The sequence below is a fragment of the Oncorhynchus mykiss genome, chromosome 20 (genome assembly GCF_013265735.2).
Source record: "Oncorhynchus mykiss isolate Arlee chromosome 20, USDA_OmykA_1.1, whole genome shotgun sequence".
Classification (NCBI taxonomy): Eukaryota; Metazoa; Chordata; class Actinopteri; order Salmoniformes; family Salmonidae; genus Oncorhynchus; species Oncorhynchus mykiss.
In genome coordinates this window covers 29,305,905-29,327,931 of record NC_048584.1, presented here as the reverse complement: position 1 = coordinate 29,327,931, position 22,027 = coordinate 29,305,905, and the positions used below count along the sequence as shown (strand labels likewise).

Genomic DNA, 22,027 nt, shown 5'->3' with positions numbered 1-22,027 from the left:
TTCTCAGATGGAAATCAACATAGTTTAAAACACGGCCTGATGCTGTTCTCAGATGGAAATCAACATAGTTTAAAACACGGCCTGATGCTGTTCTCAGATGGAAATCAACATAGTTTAAAACACGGCCTGATGCTGTTCTCAGACAAACATAGTTTAAAACACGGCCTGATGCTGTTCTCAGATAAACATAGTTTAAAACACGGCCTGATGCTTTTCTCAGATGAAAATCAGCATAGTTTAAAACACGGCCTGATGCTGTTCTCAGATAAACATAGTTTAAAACATGGCCTGATGCTGTTCTCAGATGGAAATCAACATAGTTTAAAACTAGGCCTGATGCTGTTCTCAGATGGAAATCAACATAGTTTAAAACACGGCCTGATGCTGTTCTCAGACGGAAATCAACATAGTTTAAAACACGGCCTGATGCTGTTCTCAGATAAACATAGTTTAAAACACGGCCTGATGCTGTTCTCAGATGGAAATCAACATAGTTTAAAACACGGCCTGATGCTGTTCTCAGATAAACATAGTTTAAAACACGGCCTGATGCTGTTCTCAGATGGAAATCAACATAGTTTAAAACACGGCCTGATGCTGTTCTCAGATGGAACTCAACATAGTTTAAAACACGGCCTGATGCTGTTCTCAGATAAACATAGTTTAAAACACGGCCTGATGCTGTTCTCAGATGGAAATCAACATAGTTTAAAACACGGCCTGATGCTGTTCTCAGATAAACATAGTTTAAAACACGGCCTGATGCTGTTCTCAGATGGAAATCAACATAGTTTAAAACACGGCCTGATGCTGTTCTCAGATGGAAATCAACATAGTTTAAAACGCGGCCTGATGCTGTTCTCAGATAAACATAGTTTAAAACGCGGCCTGATGCTGTTCTCAGATAAACATAGTTTAAAACTCGGCCTGATGCTGTTCTCAGATGGAAATCAACATAGTTTAAAACGCGGCCTGATGCTGTTCTCAGATAAACATAGTTTAAAACGCGGCCTGATGCTGTTCTCAGATAAACATAGTTTAAAACACGGCCTGATGCTGTTCTCAGATGGAAATCAACATAGTTTAAAACACGGCCTGATGCTGTTCTCAGATGGAAATCAACATAGTTTAAAACGCGGCCTGATGCTGTTCTCAGATAAACATAGTTTAAAACGCGGCCTGATGCTGTTCTCAGATAAACATAGTTTAAAACACGGCCTGATGCTGTTCTCAGATGGAAATCAACATAGTTTAAAACGCGGCCTGATGCTGTTCTCAGATAAACATAGTTTAAAACGCGGCCTGATGCTGTTCTCAGATAAACATAGTTTAAAACACGGCCTGATGCTGTTCTCAGATAAACATAGTTTAAAACACGGCCTGATGCTGTTCTCAGATAAACATAGTCTAAAACACGGCCTGATGCTGTTCTCAGATAAACATAGTTTAAAACACGGCCTGATGCTGTTCTCAGATAAACATAGTTTAAAACACGGCCTGATGCTGTTCTCAGATAAACATAGTTTAAAACACGGCCTGATGCTGTTCTCAGATAAACAGTTTAAAACACGGCCTGATGCTGTTCTCAGATGGAAATCAACATAGTTTAAAACACGGCCTGATGCTGTTCTCAGATAAACATAGTTTAAAACTCGGCCTGATGCTGTTCTCAGATAAACATAGTTTAAAACACGGCCTGATGCTGTTCTCAGATAAACATAGTTTAAAACACGGCCTGATGCTGTTCTCAGATGGAAATCAACATAGTTTAAAACACGGCCTGATGCTGTTCTCAGATGGAAATCAAAATAGTTTAAAACACGGCCTGATGCTGTTCTCAGATAAACATAGTTTAAAACACGGCCTGATGCTGTTCTCAGATAAACATAGTTTAAAACACGGCCTGATGCTGTTCTCAGATAAACATAGTTTAAAACACGGCCTGATGCTGTTCTCAGATGGAAATCAACATAGTTTAAAACACGGCCTGATGCTGTTCTCAGATAAACATAGTTTAAAACACGGCCTGATGCTGTTCTCAGATAAACATAGTTTAAAACACGGCCTGATGCTGTTCTCAGATAAACATAGTTTAAAACACGGCCTGATGCTGTTCTCAGATAAACATAGTTTAAAACGTGGCCTGATGCTGTTCTCAGATGGAAATCAACATAGTTTAAAACGCGGCCTGATGCTGTTCTCAGATAAACATAGTTTAAAACGCGGCCTGATGCTGTTCTCAGATAAACATAGTTTAAAACACGGCCTGATGCTGTTCTCAGATAAACATAGTTTAAAACACGGCCTGATGCTGTTCTCAGATGGAAATCAACATAGTTTAAAACACGGCCTGATGCTGTTCTCAGATGGAAATCAACATAGTTTAAAACACGGCCTGATGCTGTTCTCAGATAAACATAGTTTAAAACACGGCCTGATGCTGTTCTCAGATGGAAATCAACATAGTTTAAAACACGGCCTGATGCTGTTCTCAGATGGAAATCAACATAGTTTAAAACACGGCCTGATGCTGTTCTCAGATAAACATAGTTTAAAACACGGCCTGATGCTGTTCTCAGATGGAAATCAACATAGTTTAAAACACGGCCTGATGCTGTTCTCAGATAAACATAGTTTAAAACACGGCCTGATGCTGTTCTCAGATGGAAATCAACATAGTTTAAAACACGGCCTGATGCTGTTCTCAGATGGAAATCAACATAGTTTAAAACGCGGCCTGATGCTGTTCTCAGATAAACATAGTTTAAAACGCGGCCTGATGCTGTTCTCAGATAAACATAGTTTAAAACTCGGCCTGATGCTGTTCTCAGATGGAAATCAACATAGTTTAAAACGCGGCCTGATGCTGTTCTCAGATAAACATAGTTTAAAACGCGGCCTGATGCTGTTCTCAGATAAACATAGTTTAAAACACGGCCTGATGCTGTTCTCAGATGGAAATCAACATAGTTTAAAACACGGCCTGATGCTGTTCTCAGATGGAAATCAACATAGTTTAAAACGCGGCCTGATGCTGTTCTCAGATAAACATAGTTTAAAACGCGGCCTGATGCTGTTCTCAGATAAACATAGTTTAAAACACGGCCTGATGCTGTTCTCAGATGGAAATCAACATAGTTTAAAACGCGGCCTGATGCTGTTCTCAGATAAACATAGTTTAAAACGCAGCCTGATGCTGTTCTCAGATAAACATAGTTTAAAACACGGCCTGATGCTGTAATCAGATAAACATAGTTTAAAACACGGCCTGAGGCTGTTCTCAGATAAACATAGTCTAAAACACGGCCTGATGCTGTTCTCAGATAAACATAGTTTAAAACACGGCCTGATGCTGTTCTCAGATAAACATAGTTTAAAACACGGCCTGATGCTGTTCTCAGATAAACATAGTTTAAAACACGGCCTGATGCTGTTCTCAGATAAACAGTTTAAAACACGGCCTGATGCTGTTCTCAGATGGAAATCAACATAGTTTAAAACACGGCCTGATGCTGTTCTCAGATAAACATAGTTTAAAACTCGGCCTGATGCTGTTCTCAGATAAACATAGTTTAAAACACGGCCTGATGCTGTTCTCAGATAAACATAGTTTAAAACACGGCCTGATGCTGTTCTCAGATGGAAATCAACATAGTTTAAAACACGGCCTGATGCTGTTCTCAGATGGAAATCAACATAGTTTAAAACACGGCCTGATGCTGTTCTCAGATAAACATAGTTTAAAACACGGCCTGATGCTGTTCTCAGATAAACATAGTTTAAAACACGGCCTGATGCTGTTCTCAGATAAACATAGTTTAAAACACGGCCTGATGCTGTTCTCAGATGGAAATCAACATAGTTTAAAACACGGCCTGATGCTGTTCTCAGATAAACATAGTTTAAAACACGGCCTGATGCTGTTCTCAGATAAACATAGTTTAAAACACGGCCTGATGCTGTTCTCAGATAAACATAGTTTAAAACACGGCCTGATGCTGTTCTCAGATAAACATAGTTTAAAACGTGGCCTGATGCTGTTCTCAGATGGAAATCAACATAGTTTAAAACGCGGCCTGATGCTGTTCTCAGATAAACATAGTTTAAAACGCGGCCTGATGCTGTTCTCAGATAAACATAGTTTAAAACACGGCCTGAGGCTGTTCTCAGATAAACATAGTCTAAAACACGGCCTGATGCTGTTCTCAGATAAACATAGTTTAAAACACGGCCTGATGCTGTTCTCAGATAAACATAGTTTAAAACACGGCCTGATGCTGTTCTCAGATAAACATAGTTTAAAACACGGCCTGATGCTGTTCTCAGATAAACAGTTTAAAACACGGCCTGATGCTGTTCTCAGATGGAAATCAACATAGTTTAAAACACGGCCTGATGCTGTTCTCAGATAAACATAGTTTAAAACTCGGCCTGATGCTGTTCTCAGATAAACATAGTTTAAAACACGGCCTGATGCTGTTCTCAGATAAACATAGTTTAAAACACGGCCTGATGCTGTTCTCAGATGGAAATCAACATAGTTTAAAACACGGCCTGATGCTGTTCTCAGATGGAAATCAACATAGTTTAAAACACGGCCTGATGCTGTTCTCAGATAAACATAGTTTAAAACACGGCCTGATGCTGTTCTCAGATAAACATAGTTTAAAACACGGCCTGATGCTGTTCTCAGATAAACATAGTTTAAAACACGGCCTGATGCTGTTCTCAGATGGAAATCAACATAGTTTAAAACACGGCCTGATGCTGTTCTCAGATAAACATAGTTTAAAACACGGCCTGATGCTGTTCTCAGATAAACATAGTTTAAAACACGGCCTGATGCTGTTCTCAGATAAACATAGTTTAAAACACGGCCTGATGCTGTTCTCAGATAAACATAGTTTAAAACGTGGCCTGATGCTGTTCTCAGATGGAAATCAACATAGTTTAAAACGCGGCCTGATGCTGTTCTCAGATAAACATAGTTTAAAACGCGGCCTGATGCTGTTCTCAGATAAACATAGTTTAAAACACGGCCTGATGCTGTTCTCAGATAAACATAGTTTAAAACACGGCCTGATGCTGTTCTCAGATAAACATAGTTTAAAACACGGCCTGATGCTGTTCTCAGATAAACATAGTTTAAAACACGGCCTGATGCTGTTCTCAGATGGAAATCAACATAGTTTAAAACACGGCCTGATGCTGTTCTCAGATGGAAATCAACATAGTTTAAAACGCGGCCTGATGCTGTTCTCAGATAAACATAGTTTAAAACACGGCCTGATGCTGTTCTCAGATAAACATAGTTTAAAACACGGCCTGATGCTGTTCTCAGATGGAAATCAACATAGTTTAAAACACGGCCTGATGCTGTTCTCAGATAAACATAGTTTAAAACACGGCCTGATGCTGTTCTCAGATGGAAATCAACATAGTTTAAAACACGGCCTGATGCTGTTCTCAGATGGAAATCAACATAGTTTAAAACGCGGCCTGATGCTGTTCTCAGATAAACATAGTTTAAAACACGGCCTGATGCTGTTCTCAGATGGAAATCAACATAGTTTAAAACACGGCCTGATGCTGTTCTCAGATGGAAATCAACATAGTTTAAAACACGGCCTGATGCTGTTCTCAGATAAACATAGTTTAAAACACGGCCTGATGCTGTTCTCAGATGGAAATCAACATAGTTTAAAACACGGCCTGATGCTGTTCTCAGATGGAAATCAACATAGTTTAAAACACGGCCTGATGCTGTTCTCAGATGGAAATCAACATAGTTTAAAACATGGCCTGATGCTGTTCTCAGATAAACATAGTTTAAAACACGGCCTGATGCTGTTCTCAGATAAACATAGTTTAAAACACGGCCTGATGCTGTTCTCAGATAAACATAGTTTAAAACACGGCCTGATGCTGTTTTCAGATGGAAATCAACATAGTTTAAAACACGGCCTGGTGCTGTTCTCAGATAAACATAGTTTAAAACACGGCCTGATGCTGTTCTCAGATAAACATAGTTTAAAACACGGCCTGATGCTGTTCTCAGATAAACATAGTTTAAAACACGGCCTGATGCTGTTCTCAGATAAACATAGTTTAAAACTAGGCCTGATGCTGTTCTCAGATGGAAATCAACATAGTTTAAAACACGGCCTGATGCTGTTCTCAGATGGAAATCAACATAGTTTAAAACACGGCCTGATGCTGTTCTCAGATGGAAATCAACATAGTTTAAAACACGGCCTGATGCTGTTCTCAGATAAACATAGTTTAAAACACGGCCTGATGCTGTTCTCAGATGGAAATCAACATAGTTTAAAACTAGGCCTGATGCTGTTCTCAGATGGAAATCAACTGAGGGGCCATTGTATCAGTGTCCCAGAACCACATGGGCTGCTCTTATACACTGAGTATACAAAACATGACATAGACTGACCAGGTGAATCCAGGTGAAGGCTATGATCCCGTCACTTCAATCATTGTAGATGAAGTGGTGGAGACAGGTGATATCATTTTAAAAGCCTTGAGACAATTGAGACATGGATTGTGTACAGTATGTGTGCCATTCACAGGGTGAATGGGCAAAACAAAAGATTTGAGTGCCTTTGAATGGGGTATGGTAGTAGGTGCCAGGTGCACCGGTTTGTGTCAAGAACTGCAACGCTGCTGGGTTTTTCACGCTCAACAGTTTCCCATGTGTATCAAGAATTGTCCAACACTCAAAGGATATCCAGCCAACTTGACATAATTCAATATGGGCCAGTATCCCTGTGGAACGCTTTCGACACCTTGTAGAGTCCATGCCCTAACGAATTGAGGCTTTTCTGAGGGCAAAAGGGTGGGTGGGTGAGGTGCAACTCAATAATAGGAAGGTGTTCTTAATGTTTGGTATACTCAGTGTATACGGTCACAGAGGTGTTTCCGCTGCTGCGGCAGTGTGTGTGTGTGTGTTATACAACTGTTCTGTTTTAGAGAGGCATAAAAAGGGCACTTCAACAATCTGTACGATTCTTTCTCCTTGGGAGTGACATGTAGTAGGTGTGTGTGTGTGTGTGTGTGTGTGTGTGTGTGTGTGTGTGTGTGTGTGTGTGTCTGTGTGTGTGTGTGTGTGTGTGTGTGTGTGTGTGTGTGTAGGCGGGGTGTTGCATAGCGCCAAGGCAGGTCTGTGTTATGGCTGAGTTGAGAGAGGGAGCGCCAGTCTCACGGTGGCAGAGCCGGGCCTTCCTCTGAGTGCCTTCCAATCACATTCTCCATCCCACTCCAATCAGAAGCACAGCTGTGCAGATAAGACAATCGTATGTACCATCTCCCCTCTACAGAGCAGCGATTCTGTCCCTCGCCATCCCCTACAGTCCCTCACTGCCCAACTCCAGCCTATTCTGAACCTATACATCACATCTCCTTTGCTCAATATCTCTCACCTTCTCACTGAACCACCTCTAGGCATAACACTGAAATAAGTTCAATCTAAGCAAGCCTAAATATCTTATGTTGAGTGAAAATTCACTTAAAATGTTTTTGTTTTTTTTACCAGGCTAAATTAGCTAACACCATTGCCAGATAACGTTGCTTATTTTAACCTTTAAAAAAAGTCTTAATTCAAGTTGTTTATCTTATTTCAAGATATTTTACCTTAATTGTCTTATTAAGATATTTAGGCTTACATAGATTTCACTTGTTGCAGTGAAGTTGCACTGTTTGACCAGGGGAGATGGCAAAGAGAGGCAGGAGATAACCAGGGTGCCATGGCAAGGACCAGAAACTATTGTAAATAATATAGATACATTTTGCATCTGGAGTTGCTTCCGTAGTGTTTTCATGCGATGAAGTCTGATGTCTCCTTATTTCAAAACACAGACATTGTGGAACGCCAGAACAATAAAGAGGTTCCTTTGTCTGTCTTCCGGAGATTCTAATTTTATAAAAGCACGGGAAGAAGGACAAGTGTAATGACCTCCCCCACCCTCCCTCCCAATGCACACACTTCCGCCCTGGATCCAAGAAACTTCCAGAGACATGCTTGCCAGATTCTTCTTTCCTCCATGTCTGTCCCCTCTCACCAAGGATTTACACCATCTGTCCCAGTGCTGTTTCCTTTGTTTACTTCACTGTCACAATTATAGTAGAGGAGGAGGCAGATCAGTGATTCATAATCTCCATCCCATATATCAGTGACCTAATGGGACATTGATATCCTTATAGTAACCAAGTGCAGCAATAAGTATCTTGCTATGACTAGATAACAACACACACACCAGGGATTATGGATTTGATAGTCTTGACAGACAGGTGACATAAGTATATCTTCATAAAACATATGTATTTAGTAATAAGTATATGCTTTATCAGAAGAAGAGTGAAGGCATATGTGTGTGTGTCTGACTACGTGTGTATGTGTGTCTTTGTACGTGTGTGTGTTTGTGTGTGTATGCGTGTATGACATAGCGCTGACCTGGGCCGACGACCTTGCGGGTGCGCAGGAAGCTGATGGCCAGTCTCATGATGGAGGCTTTGTCCAAGTGGGAGCTGACGCTGTGTGGGAGGGGCAGCTGATGGGCCAGCTCGTAGAACCCCTCTGTCTCCTTACTACGACGACAGCGTGCCGCGTCACGAGACTTCTCCTTCCGCCGTTCCGAACTGCTCCTTGACAGGAAGAGAAGTCAGGTCAGGTGGGGAGGTCAAGGGTCAAATGATCTATAGGCTACAGGTAGAATGTTCCACTCAATTTCCATTTCAATTCCAGTCAATTCAGAAGGCAAACCAAATTCCAATTCCAAATGTTCCTCATTGAAAATGAATGGATTTGAATTTGAATTTCAGTGTACTTCCTGAATTGACTGGAATTTAAATGGAATAGACCCCAAACTTCAACCCAACTCTTAAATAATGTATTGTTTCTTTGTGTTCTTTCTCTCAGGACCAGCACCAATCCCCTGCATTGTATACGGTGAGAGGACACAAACTGGCAAACACGTATAGGATATACTCATTGTGCTCAGCAACAAAAGAGACCCAAATCTCAAGAGAGTCCGTGGCTCAACTTCTTTGAAAGATAAATAGAACCACGCAGAGAATGATTAAGCATGCAACTTTTCCATGTCTTAATATAGCCCTCTAGTCGTCTGTTGTCAATCCTGTCCCTCAGTTCTGTACACAATCTCTGGTGGTTCTCACCATAGAGGTCTAGATAGATACCGTGGGTATAGAAAGACACCACCCCCTTTCAAAATGTTCACCTTTTGTTGCCTTACAGCCTAAAATTAAAACACATCAAATGTGACTTTTTTCATCTTTATTTACACACAGTAACCCACAAAATCCATGTGAGAATTGTTAAATTTCTTTTTAAACAGTAAGTAAAAGTAAAACAGTAAAATAACCTATTTGGATAAGTGAGTTTGGGGACTTGGTAACAATGGTAACAGACTGCAGATGCTGCAATATTGATACTTAACTGTTACTCACAATGCTGTGAGACAGAGTGAAACAGAGAGAGAGAGAGAGAGAGAGAGAGAGACAGAGTGAAACAGAGAGAGAGAGAGAGAAACAGAGAGAGAGAAACAGAAAGAGAGAGAGAAAAAGAGAGAGAGAAACAGAGAGAGAGAGAGAAACAGAGCGAGTGAGAGAGAGAGAGAGAAACAGAGAGAGAAACAGAGAGAAACAGAGAGAGAGAAACATAGCGAGAGTGAGAGAGAGAGAGAGAAACAGAGAGAGAGAGAAACAGAGAGAGAGAGAGAGAGAGTGAGAGAGAGAGAGAGAGAGAGAGAAACAGAGAGAGAGAGAGAGAGAGAGAGAGAGAAACAGAGAGAGGAGAGTAAAAACACTTGCTAAAGATGCACCCAATCACTGATCCCACATCCTCTGTCCCCGAAAGCAGGTCAGTACCCAAGCCTTGTCACCACAAACTTCTTAGATTCTCAAACACACACGTACACACACACACACACACTTTTCTACTTATCGAGACAACAGATTATTAAAGCCATTGTGATAACCATAACCACACACAAAGGGCTCTGAATAACTAATCTTCCAACATCCCAACAAAGACAAAACTCTCTTCACACACACTCCCAGACAGGTGGGGTTGAAATGTTTCTGAGAGGATTCTGGGAAGCGGAGCAGAGAGCACAGACAGGTTCTTTAGCAGTCAATCATATGATAGGATTAGTGGTGTCTTACACCTAAATAGAGCTTAGACGGAGTCCCACTCTCAGAGCGGGGAGGGGGGGGGGTAGTGAGAGTCAGAGTGCACAGAATACTAAGAGTGCGGCGGGAGTCCTGTGGTAGACCCACACAAAGGCATACAGATTTGCAAAAACTGAGAGACACAGACAAAACATTTTGTGTGCTATAGGCTTTGCCTACATCAACAAATTCCAACACAAAAACAGCTTAGGCTGTGGGAAATGGAACCACTCTCAAATTCATAGACGCGGCTATGGATGTAGCAAACACAAACATACACAGAGTTAATATATCCCCGTTCCAGTGAGCTCAACACAGGCCCAGTGCCAAGAAAATAATTACTGATTTAATAGTACTGGAATGTACTTCCTCCATTTTTATAAATTGCTATAAACTCTAACCCCTGATCTCTTCTGAATTCACAATGAATCCAAAATTATGTCAGAACCACATACTACAATAGCAGAGTGTATTAAAGCAAATCAAAAAGAATATGGTGTTTCTGTGTCAAAAGGTTTTGTTATATTTCAGTCTTCTGTGATGTATATAAAGTGTAATATTGGAATTTAAACTCAATGTAATACATTTCAACTCTATGTATGTGAGGTGTATACTTTAGTTTCAAAGTAGATTTGTTTATGACGACCAATATACACACTGTGTGACCCTCATTTAGCCCACTGCAGTAAAAGGTTCTGTGTGACCCTGATTTAGCCCACTGCAGTAAAAGGTTCTGTGTGACCCTGATTTAGCCCACTGCAGTAAAAGGTTCTGTGTGACCCTGATTTAGCCCACTGCAGTAAAAGGTTCTGTGTGACCCTGATTTAGCCCACTGCAGTAAAAGGTTAAACAAGAAAAAGGGGTTGAGTCTGACAAAAGGAGAGGAGAGGCTGCCAAAAAAGCTACAATTACACTAAACCACAAAAGGGTGAGGTAAGATCGGGTGGATATACAAGATAGGGTGAAAGAACGGCAGGTTGAAGAAATTGTAAAATACTTGTAAGTGATGGTAATAGTGTGTAAGGGATTTGGTTTCCTTGGTGTGTTGGATGCGGTTTGCTGGCGGTTTTTCTGGGGCATGGCACGTGGCACAAGGAGGGTGAACTCTGTGTGCCCTGAGCCCTGGCACACCACAGCTACTGTGGTCACATGCCACACACAGTAAAAGATGGTGTATGTTCAGGGGTTTGACTTTTTGTGACTTTTAAAAGCCACAAGATAAGAGTACGAATAAACTGCCAAGACAAACAATGAATAAAATAGCAAACTAGTTGAAAACTAAACAAAGCAACAGAATAGAATCCTTTACTTTGATATCAAGTTTTCTTTGCTTCAAATCAATTCACTCAGTGTATTATTTATTTGGTTTTCACTGAGAGATTTATTTGGGTCTTGGCAAAGGTTCCCAAAATATTATATCTGACGGGACTTGGCAGGAACTCACTTGATAAGTGGCATGACTGATCTGAGGTGGACTGAGAGTGGTGGCACCAATTTGTTGTTGTCCAGACCTAGATTTTGTTCTGTTTCCTCCATCAGTTTTGGATAAACACCGGACTGTGGTGTTCTGAGGAGTTGGTGCTTTGGGTCTGCGCCAGGGTAAGAAGCTCAGACGTTCAAGTCGTTCCCCACAATAGGGTCCCATATTTGCCAACATCAACAGAAACAACACCCCACCGCCTCCTTCCTCCCTCTCTTGTCCAATTTGTACCAGAGAATAAATCGACATTAAGCTGGTTTCCACAGAGACCGCCTTGGTTTCCACAGAGACCGACTTGGTTTCCACAGAGACCGCCTTGGTTTCCACAGAGACCGCCTTGGTTTCCACAGAGACCGCCTTGGTTTCCACAGAGACCGCCTTGGACGGAACGGTGTCACAGAGGCCATGTTCTAAAAACGGCAGGCATTTTCCTTTCCTGTGTTGTATCCCATCGGCCAAAGGAAGATGGCGGAGCAGACTTCCCTCAGGCTCTGGAGGGATTCTGCAATAGCATACTGTTATCTTGCTTCATCTTGCTACACACCATGTCCTACTATCTGTCATTTTAGCCCTCAAACAGACAAGGAATTGATTTATTGCAGTCATCATTGTTTTATCTATGGTTGGGAGTAAGAGTGATCAGTTAGGAATCTTGCCATGGCCATGCACTCTGACCTCTTGTGGACAATTTAACTGGAGGCAATGGAGATGTGTAGTTCAGTGGAGGCTGCTGAGGGGAGGACGGTTTATAATAATGGTTGGAATGAAGCTAATGGAATGGCATCAAACACATAGAAACCGTGTGCTTTTTTTTCTCCTTTTTTTACCCCCCTTTTTCTCCCCAATTTCGTGGTATCCAATTGTTAGTAATTACGATTTTGTCTCATTGCTACAACTCCCGTACGGGCTCGGGAGAGATGAAGGTCGAAAGCCATGCGTCCTCCGAAACACAACCCAACCGCACTGCTTCTTAACACAGCGCGCCACCAACCCGGAAGCCAGCCGCAACAATGTGTCGGAGGAAACACCATACACCTGGCGGCAATGGTTAGCGCTCACTGCACCCGGCCCGCCACAGGAGTCGCTGGTGCACGATGAGACAAGGATATCCCTACCGGCCAAACCCTCCCTAACCCGGATGACGCTAGGCCAATTGTGCGTCGCCCCACGGACCTCCCAGTCGCGGCCAGCTGCGACAGAGCCTGGGCGCAAACCCAGAGTCTCTGGTGGCACAGCTAGCGCTGCGAAGCAGTGCCCTAGACCACTGTGCAACCCAGGAGGCCTGAAACCGTGTGCTTGATACCATTCCACCCGCCTGTCTTCCCCAATTAAGGTGCCACCAACCTCCTGCGGTGTAGTGAAGAGCTACTGTGGGTCAATATCTTATCGGGGTGTTTTTACAATGACCCATGTCACGTTAAACTATCTCAGAGGTCTGACCTCATTAACCCTGTTCATGTGATTTAGCCAGTGTCCACTCCTCACTGTCTGGCTAGTATCTGCGTGTGTGTGAGTGTGTGCGCGTGCGCAGCTAGTGGTGCCACTGTTTGATAGTCTGCCCTATTGTACTGCTCAGTCCCAGTGGAAGATCCAGGATATGAAACAATGGAGTCCCAGCACTGTTCGGGCACTGAGCCTCCCAGTGTACTCAGCGACCCCTCTCACAGGAGACAGTAGCCAATACAGATCCATCCACCAAAGAGTTCAAACAGTCTAAACATCAATCATCAGACGACCCTTTAATGCAACTACATACCCAACAGCCCATGAAGTCTACAGTCTGACCCCAAGTTGGTCAATACGTCAACCCAGTTCACAGTGAGCCCGGCTTCAAACCTGACATCCAGGGGTGAGCCAACTGGCCATTACTTACAATCCCTAAGAGTCTATCAGGTCTGCAACAGGCTTGTGTTTCATTCTAACTGTCAAGTGGCATAATTAACTATTGTCAAAAGTGAAGCAAAGCTGCTCTGAAGGCTTGTTTAATGGTTATTTGGTCAAAAAGAAAAAGGGAGCATTTTGACAGAGTGAACATCAGGCTTCAACGATCTGCCTAGAGGTCGTCTACTACTAAGCTGCCTAGAGGTCGTCTACTACTAAGCTGCCTAGAGGTCGTCCACTACTAAGCTGCCTAGAGGTCGTCTACTACTAAGCTGCCATGCATGCTGGTGGTTGTTGTGTGTGAGAGAGAATGTGTGTGCTTGTGGACAAGAGAGAATGAGAAAGAACAGAGGGAACGAGAGAGAGAATTTTTGCACAAAGAGAAAAAAAATGTGTACAGTATGCAGACTCAACAAGACAAGAGAGAAAGAGAGAACGACAGAATTTCAGCATTAACAGAAGAAGAAAACATGAAGATGAAGAGAGAGACTCAACAAGCCTGTTCAGGTTGAAACATGGAAACCGCTTACTGAGGTTTCCTCATTCTTTGTCTCCTGAAATCCATCTGTATATCAAAGTTATCTACAAAACACATCAGAAGCCCGGGGACTAGGCAGAGATTACAGGGCCTTAAAATGTATTTCTTTTGAGGTACCATGTCAACACAGACCCCTATCACTGAACCACACATCTCTCTCATCTCCTTGAGAAGCATTGGAAAAACACGTTTTTTTTACATTCAGGGTCAGAACAGGCTAGTGGTAATCATCTTAGATTTGCCAGCATGTAAACACAATTCAAGTGTAGCACTAAATGGGCATAGCATAGCTGATATACAGTGCATTCGGAAAGTATTCGGACCCCATAATGACAAAGCGAAAACAGGTTATTATAAATGTTTGCTAATGTATTAAAAATCTAAAACAGAAATACCGTATTTAACAAAGTATTCAGACTCTTTGCTATGAAACTCGAAATTGAGCTCAAGTGCATCCTGTTTTCATTTACCATCCTTGAGATGTTTCTACCACTTGATTGGAGTCCACCTGTGGTAAATTCAATTGATTGGACATTATTTGGAAAAGCACACACCTGTCTATATAAGGTCCCACAGTTGACAGTGTATGTCAAAGCAAAAACCAAGCCATCAGGTCGAAGGAATTGTCCATAGAGCTCCGAGACAGGATTGTGTCGAGGCACAGATCTGGGGAAGCATCATTGAAGGTCCTCAAGAACCATCATTCTTAAATGGAAGAAGTTTGGAACCACCAAGACTCTTCCTAAAGCTGACTGCCGGGCGACACTGAGCAATCGGGGAAGAAGGGCCTGGTCAGGGAGGTGACCAAGAACCCGATGGTCACTCTGACAGAGCTCCAGAGGTCCTCTGTGGAGATGAGAGAACCTCCCAGAAGGACAACCATCTCTGCAGCACTCCACCAATAAGGCCATTATGGTAGAGTGGCCAGACGGAAGCCACTCTTCAGTAAAAGGCACATGACAGCCCTCTTGGAGTTTGCCAAAAGGCACCTGAATGCCAAGCATCATGTCTGGAGAAAACCTGGTACCATCCCTACGGTGAAGCATGGTGGTGGCAGCATCATGCTGTGTGGATGTTTTTCAGTGGCAGGGACTGGGAGACTAGTAAGGATTGAGGCAAAGTAGAACGAAGCAAAGTACAGAGAGATCTTTGTTGAAAACCTGCTCCAGAGCACTCAGGACCGCAGACTGGGGCAAAGGTTCCCCTTCCAACAGGACAACAACCCTAAGCACACAGCCAAGACAACGCAGGAGTGGCTTCGGGACAAATCTCAGAATGACCTTGAGTGGCCCAGCAAGAGCCTGGACTTGAACCCAATCGATCATCTCTGGCGAGACCTGAAAATCTCTGTGCAGTGATGCTCCCCATCCAACCTGACATAGCTTGAGAGGATCTGCAGAGAAGAATGGAAGAAACTCCCCAAATACAGGTGTGCCAAACTTGTAGTATCATACCCAAGAAGACTTGAGGCTGTAATCGCTGCCAAAGGTGCTTCAACAAAGTACTGAGTAAAGCTACACACTAGAACTAGCTACACACAGTATGTATTTGATTAGTGGAGGCTGTTGAGGGGTTAAGACGGCTTATAATAATGGCTAGAACAGAGCTAATACCATTCCATTTATTCTGCTCCAGCCATTACCACGAGCCCGTTCTCCCCAATTAAGGTACCACTAACCTTGTGACCACTCACAATACACACAACACAGCAGTCAATCAATCTAGTCTTATGACCTTACACGCCGTGTACCTTGATGTCTACACAAGCAATGTCATCATTCACTTCAAATGTGTTGATACGCTTGTCCATTTCAGAATGTTCAGTGCACAGTCAGACACCACATTAAATGTCATGATCATTAAATGGATACAGTTTTCTTTGGGGGAAAAAGTGTTAGAGGGATTTAATCTTATTTTTACTGCACTCAGTATCACTTGACGTTTCATGAGAAGCCTACCTTATCTTGCTTAACAAGTTTCAAATTTTAATGTCATATTTAAAAAATAAATGTAATCAGGCAAGATAGTTAAGAACAAATTCTTACTTACAATGATGGCCTACCCCAGCCAAACCCTCCTCTTACCCGCACGACGCTGGGCCAATGGCGCGCTATCCTATGGGACTCCTGATCATGATACAGCCCAGGATTGAACCCAGGTCTGTAGTGCCGCCTCTAGCACTGAAATGCCTTAGAACACTGTGCCACTCGGTCCCACATGTACAGGTACAGCTTTAAAACCCAACAATGCAATAATCAATAACAATGTATTACTAGAAGAAAACACACAAGAAATAAGAATAAGAAATATGAAATACACAATAAAGTAAGTAAGCATACTATATACAGGAAATACTTAAAAAGTCAGTTCCAATACCATATTTAAGTGTGCAGGAATACTGGAGTGATAGAGGTAGATATGTTTAGGGGTAAGGTGACTAGGCAACAGAATATAACATAGAATAGCAGCAGCTTGTATGTGAGTGGGTGTGTGCATGTGTAGAGACAGTATTAATGTATGTGCATATTACATGTGAGTGAGCAAATTATGGAGTGAGTGTTTGTGTGTGTGTGTTGGAGTGACAGTGTGTGTGAGTGTGTAGGGCCCTGTGAGTGTGCATAGAGAAAGTGCACAAATTGAACTAAAAGTTCAATAGAGATACAAGGCAAACTCAGTCCATGTAGCTATTTTGTTAGCTATTTATAGGTTGTGTTGCTTGGGGTTAGAAGCTGTCAGACTTGATGCACCGGTAAATCTTGCCGTGCGGCAGCAGAGAAAATAGTCTATGGTTTGGGTGGTGGTGGTCTTTGACGATTTTCCGGACCTTTTATTTCTTTTAACAGGCTTACAAAGACACATGACTGCTCAACAAGATTGTGAGAAGTCTGTCCAGGAAAACACGTATACATATACCGTATCTTAATTTGACCATCCTGTTGTAGGAATTGTAGTTTATTCAAGGTTTAAAAAGTTTTTTAAAGTTTGTAATCTACACTTTAAAATGTCAGACTGAAAATCTATCTTATAATCAACATAATAACTCACATTTCCTGGTGCTGCAGGTTTATTTTCCTGCTGTTACAAACTGGCTCAAATTATGATCCTACATCTGTAGGAAAACAGTGGGCTTTTAAGCTCTGCCAGATCATGATGTAACAGTACAATGACAGAGTTGCCTTTGATATTGTCTGTTTCATTTACACATATTCACCCCTAGCTTACGCATTTCACCTGATTTAGCACCTGGCTGAGAGATGCAGGGCCGCTACACTTTCTCCATTCCAACACATTCCTGTAATGTGAGTCAGTATGAATAGATATGCAGTTCAGAACTTGTGGATCTCCGTCCAGCCCATCTCGTCAGCCATTGTTTCTCTATTCACTGTCGCTGCTAGCGTGTGTCTGTGTCGTAAACCTGTGCATTAATTATAGGAAGCTGGTAAAAACAGAACGATGGCATGACCCTTCTATAGACTGTATAGACATGGGACCAAGATCTGTCCCTTTAGCTTTTCAATGTGAGACGAGGACAGGGGGTACTGAGTCAGTAGAGGAGAAAGCATTAGCGTCGTTCCACCTAAAAAAGCACAAGAAAAGGATTTCGACACACACTAACTCAGATTTTCTGAAATCCTTTCTGTAGTTAGAAACAGATAAGATTAGCATTCCTGGAAAATTGAACTACTTATTGCACCAAAATTGGCTATTTTAATATATAGGATTCAAATAATATCCTATAAATCTAGTACCTAACATCCGATTTGGACTTAACTTTTTTCTAACAATGAGAGACATGAGGAATCCAAAGAGATGGTCAAAAACCACCCACAGACTTTTATTTAAAACATAACAATAAAATATCTAATTTACATAAGTATTTAGACCCTTTGCTATGAGACTCTAAATTGAGCTCAGGTACATCCTGTTTATATTGATCATCCTTGAGATGTTTCAACAACTTGATTGGAGTCTACCTGTTGTAAATTCAATGGATTGGACATGATTTGGAAAGGCACACACCTGTCTACAGTTGAAGTCGGAAGTTTACATACACTTTAGCCAAGTACATTTAAACTCTGTTTTTCACAATTCCTGACATTTAATCCGAGTAACAATTCCCTGTTTAGGTCAGTTAGGATCACCACTTTATTTTAAGAATGTGAAATGTCATAATAATAGCAGAGAGAATTATTTATTCCAGCTTTTATTTCTTTCATCATATTCTCAGTGGGTCAGAAGTTTATACACACTCAATTAGTATTTTGTAGCATTGCCTTTAAATTGTTTAACTTGGGTCAAACATTTCAGGGAGCCTTCCACAAGCTTCCCACAATAAGTTGGGTGAATTTTGGCCCATTCCTCCTGACAGAGCTGGTGTAACTGAATCAGGTTTGTAGGCCTCCTTGCTCGCACATGCTTTTTCAGTTCTGCCCACAAATGTTCTATAGGATTGAGGTCAGGGCTTTGTAACGGCCACTCCAATACCTTGACTTTGTTGTACTTAAACCATTTTGCCACAACTTTGGAAGTATGCTTGGGGTCATTGTCCATTTGGAAGACCCATTTGCGACCAAGCTTTAACTTTCTGACTGATGTCTTGAGATGTTGCTTCCATATATCCACATAATTTCCCTTGCCATCTATTTTGTGAAGTGCACCAGTCCCTCCTGCAGCAAAGCACCCATACAAGATGATGCTGTCACCACCATGCTTCACGGTTGGGATGGTGTTCTTCAGCTTGCAAGCCTCCCACTTGTCTTCCAAACATAATGATGGTCATTATGGCCAAACAGTTCCATTTTTGTTTCCTCAGACCAGAGGAAATTTCTCCAAAAAGTGCGATCTTTGTCCTCATGTGCAGTTGCAAACCGTAATCTGGCTTTTTTAATGTCGGTTTTGGAGCAGTGGCTTCTTCCTTGCTGAGCGACCTTTCAGGTTATGTCGATATATAGGACTCGTTTTACTGTGGATATAGATACTTTTATACCGGTTTCCTCCAGCATCTTCATGGCAGGGTAGCCTAGTGGTTAGAGCGTTGGACTAGTAACCGAAAAGTTGCAAGTTTGAATCCCCAAGCTGACAAGGTACAAATCTGTCATTCTGCCCCTGAACAAGGCAGTTAACCCACTGTTCCTAGGCTGTCATTGAAAATAAGAATTTGTTTCCAACTGACTTGCCTAGTTAAATAAAGGTAAAAAAAAGGTCCTTTGCTGTTGTTCTGGGATTGATTTGCACTCTTCATCTCTAGGAGACAGAACATGTTTCCTTCTTGAGTGATATGACGGCTGTGTGGTCCCATGGTGTTAATACTTGTGTACTGTGGTTTGTACAGATGAATGTGGTACCTTCAGGCGTTTGGAAATGGCTCCCAAGGATAAATCAGACTTGTGGAGGTCTACAGTTTTCTTTCTGAGGTCTTGGCTGGTTCTTTTGATTTTCCCATGATGTCAAGCAAAGAGGCACAGAGTTTGAAGGTAGGGCTTGAAATACATCCACAGGTACACCTCCAATTGACTCAAATGATGTAAATAAGCCTATCAGAGGCTTCTAAAGACATTGCATAATTATCTGGAATTTTCCAAGATGTTTAAAGGCACAGTCAACTAAGTGTATGTAAACTTCTGACCCACTGGAATTGTGGTACAGTGAATAAGTGAAATAATCTGTCTGTAAACAATTGTTGGAAAAATTACTTGTGTCATGCACAAAGTAAATGTCTTAATCGACTTGCCAAAACTATAGTTTGTTAACAAGAAATTTGTGGAGGGGTTGAAAAATGAGTTCTAATGACTCCAACCGAAGTGTATGTAAACTTCTGACTTCAACTGTATATAAGGTCCCGAAGGTGACATTGCATGTCAGAACAAAAACCAAGCCAAGAGGTTGAAGGATTTGTCCATAGAGCTCCGAGACAGGATTGTGTCAAGGCACAGATCTGGGGAAGGGTACCAAAAATAATGTCTGCAGTATTGAAGGTTCCCAAGAACACAGTGGCCTCCATCATTCTTCAATGGAAGATGTTTGGAACCACCAAGACTCTTCCTAGAGCTGGACACCTGGTCAAACTGAGCAATCGGAGCAGAAGGGCCTTGGTCAGGGAGGTGACCAAGAACCTGATGGTCACTCTGATAGAGCTCCAGAGGTCCTATGTGGAGATGGGAGAACCTTTCAGAAGGACAACCATCTCTGCAGCAGAACTCGGAAGTCACTCCTCAGTAAAAGGCACATGACAGCCCGCTTGGAGTTTGCCAACAGGTACACAATGGACTCTCAGACCATGAGAAACAAGATTCTCTGGTCTGATGAAACCAAGATTAAACTCTTTGGCCTGAATGGCAAGCATCACATCTGGAGGAAACCTGGCACCATCTGTACGGTGAAGCATGGTGGTGGCAGCATCATGCTATGGGGATGTCTTTCAGCAGCAGGGACTGGGAGACTAGTCAGGATCGAGGGAAAGATGAACAGAGCAAAGCACAGAGAGATCCTTGATGAAAACCTGCTCCGAGCACTCAGGACCTCAGACTGGGGCGAAGGTTCACCTTCCAGCAGCCAAGACAACGCAGGTGTGGCTTCGGGACAAGTCTCTGGTTGTCCTTGAGTGGCCCAGCCAGAACCCGGACTTGAACCCGATTGAACATCTCTGGAGAGACCTGAAAATGGCTGTGCATTGACGCTCCCCATCTAATCTGACAGAGCTTGAGAGGATCTGCAGAGAAGAATGTGAGAAACTCCCCAAATACAGGTGTGCCATGATCACTATGATCTATGATCACTGCCAAAGGTGCTTCAACAAAGTACTGAGTAAAGTGTCTGAATACTTAAGTAAATTTCATATTTCAGTTGTTGTTGTTTTTTAAATTAAAACAGTTTTTGCCTTGTCATTATGGGGTATTGTGTGTAGATTGATGAGGGGGGGGGGTATAATTGAATACATTTTAGAATAAGGCTGTAACGTTAACATTTTTTGGGAAAAATAAAGGGGTCTGAATACTTTTCAAATGCACTGTAGGTACCATTGATTTGCATTGGATTTGTGCCACAAATTAAACAAAGTTAGCATTTTCAGGTAAAGAACACCAAAGCATGGGGGTGCTCTCATACCTTATCCATAAACTGGTTACAGGGTAAGGAAACCAATATGTAAATTTGTATTTGGTTGAACTATCCTTTTAACATTGAAGGGAAAAGCACCATCTAGGAGCCAGAATCTTTGGGGCAATTAATTAGCTTTAAACAAAATAATGTTGCAGGAATGCTAATCTTATTTATTTCAAACTACAGAAATGGTTTCAGAACAATCTGAGATGGTGGGTGTTATGGCTTGCAGAAATGACATGGAACGACCCAGCATGTATTCTGATAAATTCAGGGCCCCTTGGCAGAGAATGCATACCTGACATTCTCTACTGTTCTCTACATCACCTGACATTAACGCTGATGTTACTTAAACTCCTAGCTGTGGCAAGTCACAAGGCCCCAGGGGCCCAGGCACATTGTTAAGGAGGATTAAAAAAGGCAGAACAAGTCTGACATTTTGAGATGTAGCTATGATTGAAGAGCTATGAAGAGCAGAGTGTTGAACTTTGTAAGAGTTTAATGTGATACAAGAGTGTGATATACAGTAGTATGTAGGATCTTAATTTGAGCCAGTTTGCTACAGCAGAAAAAATAATCCTGCAGCAAGAGGAAACGTTCATTAGTATGGGGATTATAATTCATGGACATTTTTGTAGGGGTTGATGCATTTTCGTGAGGGAAAATCAAGTCTGAAATTTCAAAGTTGAAATGATAAGCTTCAGAATCTCTTTTTGAACCTCAAATACACTACATGTTCTACATTTCCTGCATTGCAGGAACATTCTCCTGCAAAAGGGAGATCAAATTAAGATCCTACACAAATAAGCATGTTGAACTCAGTGCACTGT

The 22,027-nt window shown here is 42.0% G+C and overlaps 1 protein-coding gene across 2 annotated transcripts in view; it reads right to left on the bottom strand.

Moving 5' to 3' along the window:
• The window catches only part of LOC110499310 (endothelial PAS domain-containing protein 1), a 70,217-nt gene that overhangs the window by 28,170 nt on the left and 20,020 nt on the right, over positions 1-22,027 (bottom strand). Inside the window, exon 2 of one of the 2 annotated variants that reach the window (XM_036956132.1) lies at positions 8,465-8,649. In XM_036956132.1, coding sequence (XP_036812027.1) covers positions 8,465-8,649 — 185 coding nt within the window. Of the gene's footprint in view, positions 1-8,464; positions 8,656-22,027 lie in introns of both variants that reach the window. The other variant, XM_036956131.1, reaches the window with a different exon arrangement.